The sequence below is a fragment of the Anomaloglossus baeobatrachus genome, chromosome 1 (assembly GCF_048569485.1).
Source record: "Anomaloglossus baeobatrachus isolate aAnoBae1 chromosome 1, aAnoBae1.hap1, whole genome shotgun sequence".
Lineage (NCBI taxonomy): Eukaryota > Metazoa > Chordata > Amphibia > Anura > Aromobatidae > Anomaloglossus > Anomaloglossus baeobatrachus.
Genome location: NC_134353.1, coordinates 892,053,139 through 892,063,128, shown reverse-complemented (window position 1 = coordinate 892,063,128; position 9,990 = coordinate 892,053,139). Strand labels below are relative to the sequence as shown.

General features: G+C 40.4%; 1 protein-coding gene across 1 annotated transcript in view; it reads right to left on the bottom strand.

The window, feature by feature from the left end:
- Positions 1-1,026: 1,026 nt before the first annotated feature.
- Positions 1,027-9,990, bottom strand: part of FGF10 (fibroblast growth factor 10) — a 172,440-nt gene continuing 163,476 nt past the window's right edge. The window contains exons 2-3 of the mRNA XM_075326757.1: positions 8,764-8,870; positions 1,027-6,988 (exon numbers count right to left, since the gene is read on the bottom strand). Coding sequence (XP_075182872.1) covers positions 6,797-6,988; positions 8,764-8,870 — 299 coding nt within the window. The 3' untranslated portion in view covers positions 1,027-6,796. The remainder of the gene's footprint in view (positions 6,989-8,763; positions 8,871-9,990) is intronic.

Sequence of the window (9,990 nt, the reverse complement as noted above, 5' to 3'; positions counted from 1 at the left end):
GACAGACAAAGGGGGAAAGAGACAGACAGAGGGAGAACGAGACAGAAGGAGAAAGAGACAGATTGGGAAACAGACAGACAGAGGGGGAAAAGAGAGAGACAGAGACAGACGGGGCAAGAGACAGACAGAGACAGAGGGGGAAAGAGACAGAGGGGGAAAGAGACAGACAGAGGGGGAAAGAGACAGAGGGGGAAAGAGACAGAAGGACAAAGAGACAGAATGGGAAAGAGACAGAGGGGGAAAAGAGACAAGGGGAAAAGAGACAGACAGAGGAGGAAAGAGACAGACAGAGGAGGAAAGAGACAGAGGGGGAAAGAGACAGAAGGAGGAAGAGACAGATTGGGAAAGAGACAGACAGAGGGGGAAAAGAGACAGACAGAGACAGATGGGGCAAGAGACAGAGACAGAGGGGGAAAGAGACAGAGGGGGCAAGAGACAGACAGAGGGGGAAAGAAACAGACAGAGGAGGAAAGAGACAGAGGGGGAAAGAGTCAGAAGGAGAAAGAGACAGATTGGGAAAGAGACAGACAGGGGGAAAAGAGACAGTGGGGGAAAGAGACAGAGGGGAAAAGAGACAGAGGGGCAAAGAGACAGAGGGGCAAAGAGACAGAGGGGCAAATAGACAGAGGGGCAAAGTGACAGAGGGGGAAAGAGACAGAGGGGGAGAAGAGATAGAGGGGAAAAGCGACAGGGGAAAAGAGACAGACAGAGAGACTGATACAGAGACACAGAGAGATATACACAGACAGACAGACATGGATAGAGACTGACACACAGACAGACAGGGAAAGAGACAGGCACACAGACAGAACCACACACACACAGACAGAGACAGACACACAGACAGATAGCGATAGACAGACAGACACAGACAGACAGACTGCGAGAGAGACAAAGAGACAGTTACTATCCCGGGCAACGCCCGGGTACTACAGCTAGTATGTAATATAACTCAAAATGCAAAATAAGATAGTAATAATACACATGAATGAGTAATGGGACACAGATCTCACAAGCGAGTTATGTTATCAGCTTTATTGAGGAAGACCGCACAATCTAACCATTTTGCAATTTATGGGAAAAGCTCCTTTAAAACAGCTAGCATTTAAATAAAAGATTTTACATTGGAAGTGCTGGTAAAAAGCATTGACTCAAATAACTTATCAAACCACAAACGACCAGTATTTCTAGTGGTTAAATTTTTAGTAAAAAGACACATTAGTAAGTATCTCATTTGTACCAAAATACAGTTTTCAAAGAATAAAAATAAAACATATTTTTTTACAAGAAATTTGAAAATAAAACTGCAGCATCAATATAATCTCATATTACCAGGTAAAGTGTTTTAAACAAATTATATTATTAGACTACATAATCTTAGAAGGACGTGGTATGGAAGTGATGTGTAAGGATTTAATGCCTGTGGTATGTATAGGAGATGGGCTGTTCTTATCTGTTCTGAAAAGAAAAGGTTCAAATAAATATTTTAGGCTAGGTTTATACCATGTTTGGGGTCAATATATATGGAGGCAATTACTTACAACATGACCGTATACTTTTCTGGGCTTTTCGAGATATATTTGGTTCGTATATGTTGGCATACCTTTGCTTCCTGAAGACAACTGGCTTCTCTAATCCCTGGTGATCAACTGTGATCCCCAAGGAAGAAAAATCCATTCTGGCTCTACGTTTTGGTTCATAAATGAAGTCTAAGGAGCACTTTGCACGCTGTGACATCGCTAGCCGATTGTAGCGATGCCAAGCGCGATAGTCTCCGCCCCCGTCGCAGATGCGCTATCTTGTGATAGCTGCCGCAGCGAACATTATCGCTACGGCAGCTTCACACGCACTTACCTGCCCTGCGACGTCACACGGTAGGCGGCCAATAGAAGCGGAGGAGCGAAGATGAGCAGGACGTAAACATCCCGCCCACCTCCTTCCTTCCGCATAGCCGGTGGAGACAGGTAAGGAGATATTCCTCGCTCCTGCGGCTTCATACACAGCGATGTATGCTGTCGCAGGAACGAGAAACAACATCGTACCTGTCGCTGCAGCGAAATTATGGAAATGACCGACACTACACAGATCACCGATTTTCGACGCCGCTTTTGCGATCATTTATTGATGCTTCTAGGCTTTACACATTGCGACGTTGTTACCGGCGCCGGATGTGTGTCGCTTTCGATTTGACCCCAACGAGATCGCAGTAGCGATGTCGCAACGTGCAAAGTACCCCTATAACTGGGATCCCTCATATGATGAGTATATGTCCATCTATCTAGGGTATGTGAATAGGGTTGTACAGGCTCGAACATTCTGCAGGTTTGGTTATTTTGCCTTCATCTGGGGTATATGTTCAAAAGAGCATCTTGATTGAGTATATGCCCGTCTATCTATGGTATGTGAATAGGGCTATACAGGCTCGAACTTTCTGCAGGTCTGGTTTCCCCGTTTACATCTGGGATATATGTTCACCAGAGCATCTTGATTACTTATATGCCCATCTATCTATCTGTATGCAAATAGGGTTATACAGGTTCGAACCCTCTGCAAGTTTGGTTTCGCCACCTTCATCTGGGGTATATGTTTACCAGAGCATATTGATTTAGTATATTCCCATCTATCTAGGGTATGTGAATAGGGTTATACAGGTTCGAACTTTCTGCAGGTTGGTTTTGTCGCCTTCATCTGGGGTATATGTTCACCAGAGCATCTTGATTGAGTATATGCCCATCTATCTGGGGTATATGAATAGAGTTATACAGACTCAAACCTTCTGCAGGTCTGGTTTTGCCGCCTTCACTTGGGGTATATGTTCACCACAGCATCTTATAAATGCATTCACCAAATGTGGTGTGAACCTAGCCTTATTTTACTTATTTGTGAATAACCATAATATAAAAATCTCAAGTGTTTTTTGAAGAAATGGAAACATTTTATTAATAGAAAAATATATATTTTTGTATTACAGCTTATTTAATTTCGGTTTTATAAAAATAGGTAGGCTGACTATTAACATCTTCAGTATCGAATATTTTTATCCCAGGTTCTGAGGGTACAGATAAGTTGATTTTCTTCTAAAAAGGGAAAAATCGGGGACGTTTCATTATAGATAGAAAGATTCATAAGGGATATGAATATTGCTTAAGTACTTTTTTTTTTTTATGAGTTTTAGGGACTGTTGGCCATTTTTATTGTCTCTTAAAATATGTTGGGCAAAAAGTAGTAAATTAAGCTGGACATTTGTGACATTGTAAGGGTATTTATTCAAATTTTAATTTATCTTAAGTCATTTTATTCTGTGTTCTTTAAAAAAAATATATATTGAAAGAGTCTTTCAGCCCAAACTAACAGTATAAACTAAGTGCATAGTCTTGTAGAGGATATAGCTGTTATAAGAATCGCTCCAATAGTGTTCAAATCGTTGCCTCCATTCCGCAGAAAATGAAGTTAGGGTGCTCAGTTCACCCTGTGGGTGGCCAAAATACTCAGTATATCATTCCACCCACTGGTTTTGCCTGCCTTTCCTTCCTCACTGGTGATTGAAAATGCTGCGCTTATCAGAGATCTCTCTTCAGACAATACTCAAAGCAAAACAATGCTTTCGATCACTAAAAAATGAGGTGGGGACATGTGAAACAAGTGGAGGTAACGACGCACTGAGACGTTTAGCCAAACCCAGTGTGCCCCCAGAACTTTGAATAACTTCAGTTTATGGAGAACGTAGACTGTGATTGTAACATTATAGGTGATCTTTATAGAAGCCAAATTCCCTACAAGGCTATGAGCTCACCTCCTGATGAAGCCCAAAGCGGTGAAACGCGCAACTCGATACTTATGCACCCTCCTTCCTTTGACTATCCCTAAGTTTTGCATCTCTTGGTCCACCATGTCCTAAGGTGTTATATATTTATTATGGAGATACTACTCTTTGTATCTTATTTGTGACATGGTGTTTCTTACCCTTGGTAAGATCCTTTCGGTAAACCTACAGGGTTCATTTTAGTGCAATTGCGCTGAGCTATGCCTATTATATATCTATAGATGTATATTATTTATTCATCATGTGTACGTTGAGATATTTTTTGCAAATGCATTTGTTGTTGTTTATTCGGCCATCTACCTCTTGTTAAAATAATTTACCAAATTCTAATTATACACACATATTTTTAGAGGGAGCATTGGCTTTCTCTGGGGGATACCCTGCCTCTCATCAGGAATTTTTCTATGCCATTGTGGATTGAAGTCCACCTTATCCTGGTATTGTTTGTCCTTTAGTAGACTTCTCCACATTTTACTTCTTTGTAAGGTGCTCCTTTGTGTCTTTTTTGAATTTATGATTCATTTTTAGAGATGAGCGGACCCATGGAAGTTCGGTTCAAAAGGTTCAGGCGGACTTCAGATAAAGTTCGATTTGGGACCCGGACTTGACATGAACCTCAATGGAAGTCACTAATTGGGCAGTTTGGATCTCCGCCCACATGCAGCCAGCCATAAACAGATCACTTCCAGGGGTGGATGGGTGGGGAGTTTCAATGTTTTTGTTTGGGGCACACTACATCCGATCATGCTTGTGAGATAAAGTTTGGTTTGGGACCCGGATTTGACCTAAACCCCAATGGGAGTCACTAATAATGCAGTTCTGGTCTCCGACCACATGCAGCCAGCAATAAACAGATCACTTCCGGGATCGGGTGGGTGCGGATTTTCCATTTTTTCTTGGTGCACTCTACATCCGATCACACTGTTGTTATCCCCAGTGCGTGCCGTTCAAACACTGCAAGTGGCTTGCACTTGGCTGAGCGCCGAGCGTACCCGAGCACAGAGATGCTCACACAAGTGTTTTGCATACGTAAAGCACCCAAACTCCGAACCAGAACTCAGATTTTTTGTTTTGTTAAGTCTGTGTTTTGTATGAACCCCGAACCTCAGGTTTGCTCATCTGTAATCATTTTCACTCCATTAGACATTTTTTTTGTTTTTCTATATAGGCTTTAGGCTCTTCTATTTTATCTTTGGTAAAATATTATTGTACGTTGTTAAGGCTATGCGTTTAGTTTATACTTTCAGTTTGGGCTGAGAGACTCCCTTTATGCAGTTTGAGGTAAAACTGCACTAAAAGTAAATAACTGTCTACATAAAGATCTTCAACTCCATTGTGATACAGAGAATTCCTTTGTATATTCTACAGTGATTTTGATGTAGAATTTAGATTGTAGGTGCTCATAAAACAGGCATTATATACTGTATCATAACTCTACAACCGAGACCATTGGCTTATATTATCTTAAAGAGGTACATACTGTACTATAATAAAAGCGGTAAATATAAAATTGATATAATTTCTGCCACAAGATAATACTATATGACCCAGGGTCATAGCTAGGCTTTCGTTCTCCCAGACAAAATTTTAGTTCTGTATCCTAGTCCTGCAGCTATGGCAAAGTGGTTTTTTGAGACGCCCACCGACGCCCAACACCCATTACCGTCCAGCCACCCTAGCTATACCCCTGATATGGCCCAATCACAATATAGTCAGTTGTAATAGGTTATTATCAGACACAGCAATGAAATGGCGATGAACAGATGAGGATGATTCGTAGATGACGTCCGCACATCACAAGCCAATCTCAATGCAATTCAAGGTCCGTTCTCCTCTTATCTTGGTGACATCAGCTGTAATGCCGCTTAATTAATATGGCCCAGCGAGTCCCTTCTTTTAGGTCCTAACAAGCCGTAACTGTAAAATGACCATGGTTGAAAAAAAAATATAAAATAACAGTAGTTAATGTATTACTAATATGAGTATACTCTGGCATTCCATGTCAAGAGACTTAATAAACTTTCACATATTCCATTCCGAAAACATCTGCCCCTCGATATTCAGGCCTAGCTGACAACCTGTAACCTACCTTTTTTTTTACTTAACGCCTATATGACCAACTGATAAATAGTGATTTTTTTAAAAAACAATTTCATATATAGAAAAGTCTCCATTTTTTGTTACTTATCACATATTATGATGTTTAAGCTGTAAAAAACACATAGGACCTCATTTATCAAAATTGTCATCATCCCCAAGTTGAACCAATCAGAGCTCTTAACCTGCTTTTTAAAAATGAATGCTGTACTGTGATTGGTTGGTATGGACAACAAGACCATTTTATGCTCATAGTTTTGATAAATGGGTCAGATCTTTTTTTTTTATTATGGGATTAAAACAGATGCAAAATTGTAGACACACGACTCAAACACTGAAGAGACATAGTAAACATTCTATTAAATAAATAACTTACAAAGGAACAGAGAAGGGAGGGGGGAAAGTAGAGTACACAGGCATAACACGATTTTTTAGAACAGTTTGATCATGTTTACACATCTTGATCCTATACATTCTTTTTGGATGTCTCGTCAGAAAAATTCATTATTACTGTAGTGTAGACCCAAGTGCTTCCGGTAATTGCTTATGTGGCTGCCTTCTCCTTGAATCACTGGGCCTGCATAAGCGTTGATAATCTTGGATATCGGTCAATATTCCATAAATAACTTTCCCAGAAGATCATCTGTCTGATTGTCTCATATCCTTGTATTATACCAACAGATTCTTCAAGCTGAAAATTTAGTTTTTCCAACTGTAGTCACCTTTATGATACTGTACCAACAAAAAAAGTCCTCAAATATCCCAATTCATTCATGTTCCACCTGAAACCGTCTTTCTTCGATAAGTGTTGAAAGTTCTTCAGAGCATTCTTCACAAGACTGTAGTCCAAAAATACATCAAATCCTTCATGTAATGTTATAAAGGCATGGGGAGAAAGTGGGCGTTCATGTTTTTCCTCCGCGTTTTTGGTCCTCTCTTTGGAGTTCCTTTGCCAGTTAGTGCCACAAACATTTGTCTTTCGTTATTTTTCCAAGTAAGAGATGCATACGTGTTGTAGCCATTCTCTTCTATTCTCTCTTTGAGTTTACAGTCTATATTAAATTCTTTCTGTTAATGTAAAAGTAAAAAAAAGAGTATATTAAGAATATATAATAATATGGCACAATCACAAAACATTTCTGGCCATGATGCATGTGAAGGCACTTTTCTCTTACAAGTATTAAAAACTGGTTAGTGCGTTTTATTATCGACATGGATATAGAATAGATTTAGGTTACGCAGGTTAGAAATAAGAAGTATGTCCATCATTTTACATCCTCTAAGAGACCTACTTTTTTTTTATTCAAAATGACCCCTGACAAACAACATAATGGCCTTTTCATTTTCTACCCAAGGACAACGGCTTCTTGAATTCTAAAGGCCCCGTCACACACAACGACTTACCAGCGATCCCGAAAACGATGCGACCTGATAGGGATCGCAGGTAAGTCGCTAGGAGGTCGCAGGTGAGATGTCACACAGTCAGATCTTACCAGCGATGCAGGAACGATACAGGTGGCAGTAGCGACCTGTATAACGATCTCAGCAGTCACTGGGACCCTGTCACACAGTGTCAAACACAGCGATGTGTCCTGTCACACAGTGTCAAACACAGCGATGTGTCCTGCCCAGCAGGACATCGCCTTTGAAGAAAATGGCCTGGACCATTCTGCAACGACTAGAGATCTCACAGCAGGGGCCTGATCGCTGGTAGGTGTCACATATAGCAAGAACGCTAACGGGATCGCTACTGCGTCACAGAAACTGTGACTCAGCGGCGATCTCGCTAGCGATCTCGTTATGTGTGACGGTACCTTAAGGAAAGGTCAAGTTTCTAAAAATGTTATCTATTACAGTTATTTGTCTAAACATATATGAATTTTTGCATTTGGCCTACCAAAATGGGACAATACCAGGTGCTAATTAAATAGAGCCCCTGGTATTTTCTGTTGCCACCTTAAATTCTAGATTTCTTTCACTTGCTGGTAAAAGAAAAAACATTATGTGACCAGTAAAATATTGTCAAAGGGTATGTGCATATGATCAGGACCCGCTGCGTCCAGGACGTGGCGGGTCTTGACCTTCTGGGCCACAAGTCTCCTCCACAGGAGACAGCAGGTGCTAGTGCCCACGATCAGATTTTGGGGCGCTGTGGTCTCTGGCTGTGTTCTCCCTGTGGAGAACACTTGAGACTCCGCAGCAAAGAATTGACACGTTTGCAGCTCAGAGACGTCAGGTTACGCTACGGGCCATACATGCAGAGTGGGCATGGGATTTTTATAAATCCCATCCTCTGTGCTTGTACTGTATAATGCAGCATTTTGGATGCATCCAAAACACCGTGATCCCTGATCGTGGGCACGTACCCTTACACTGGCCATGGACACTACATGGCTGTTGGATGAATGATGTTTCAGTCGAACGTTTGGCCGACAGCCATTTCAGTTGACTCTCACACAAGAGTGCTCACACGCCCGAATGCTCCTATATTCTCTTTGAAAAAAACACCAGTTGACATTTTGGCTGTTGGCTTATCTCTGTGAGAACAATATGACCAACAGTCAAGATTGGACATGTGCATTGGACATCTCTCCCACCCATGAGTTGACTGGGGTCCCCATATACATTAGACCGTCGACCGAACCAATTAATATTGGTGGTATGGGAACCCTTACACTTCCCTCAACAGAACAGATCTGTACACCACCTGGTTGCCAATGAAATGAAGTCTAGTCTTTGAAGATATCAAAGAAAATTAATTTCTACAATTCATAACTGCAAAAGCCAATGTCGAATACATTCACACTGTGATATAAAACCAAAAATATATGATAGTTACTTACAGAGCCATAGACTTTGCCTTTTTTGTTCATGGCTAAATAATAATTGCTGTTGATGGCTTTGATGGCCACAATCCCCCCAACATCCACAGATGTTATCTCCAATATACCTAGAGTCAAAGAAAATACACAAAAATTGTTTAAGGTACAATGTAAAAGAGAATTTCTGCACAAAGAAAATGTGCTATTACATTTGACTTTATAGCATGTCATAGACAACCAAAATGTTACTGGAAACCAGTCTAAAGATCTAAAGCTGGCCATACATGTTCAGTAGCTGTCTGCTGAGCTCTAATTTGTCTACAAGTTTTTCTCAATGACTCCCCCAAGCCCATACAATTTAAAATTGGGGATAGGGTAATATCCCCCAGCCAGACACTTTTACTGAGACTTTTCTAAATTTACAGCTAAAGGATTCCCTAGTCCTTACATAGACAGAGAGAATATTGGCCAAACATCTCATCTCAATAAAATTGACTGGTTCAACAATTCTAAATGTGATCATACATTTTACATTGGTTAAATAAGCCAACTAACTCTTCCGACTTCCCAGTATACATGAAAATTCATCTTATTAACTCAAAATTTAACTTATCTCCAGGAAGACCAAAACAATTGAGCGTTGAAATTAAACAAACCCAATCCTTCTTTCCTCCTAAACTCCCATGTTCATTATATTGTCGGCCTGTCCAGCCAAAATCATTGGGTTTGGCTGACTGTGTTAAAATGTGTGTGGGAGCCTAAAGGGTCCAGAATCAATAGATAAAAGTCATTTGATGGTTGAACAACCATTGAATTAATGATAGTCTGGTGAACGGTAGTTAAGTCAACACAGCCAAACACGTTTTAGTCCATTTTGGCTGGTAAAATCATTCAAGCTAGCCATCGATGTTCAGTAATACCGAGGGACCAATAATCCATTTTTCTGGGGATATTCTTTCAATCAAATATCATTGTTGAAAAAAAGATGTTTTGGACAAAAAGATCAAACATAGTTTCATAGTTAGTTTTTTAAGGTTGAAGGGAGACTCTAAGAGGAAGGCAAAAAAAACCCAAAAAACAATGTGGCAAACAGGCTCCAATGGGGAAAAAAATTCCTTCCTGACTCCACATACGGCAATCAGACTAGTTCCCTGGATCAACACCCTGCCATAAAATCTAATATACATAACTGGTAATATTACAAAATTATATTATTAAATATTAATTAAAATATTAATAAACATGGCC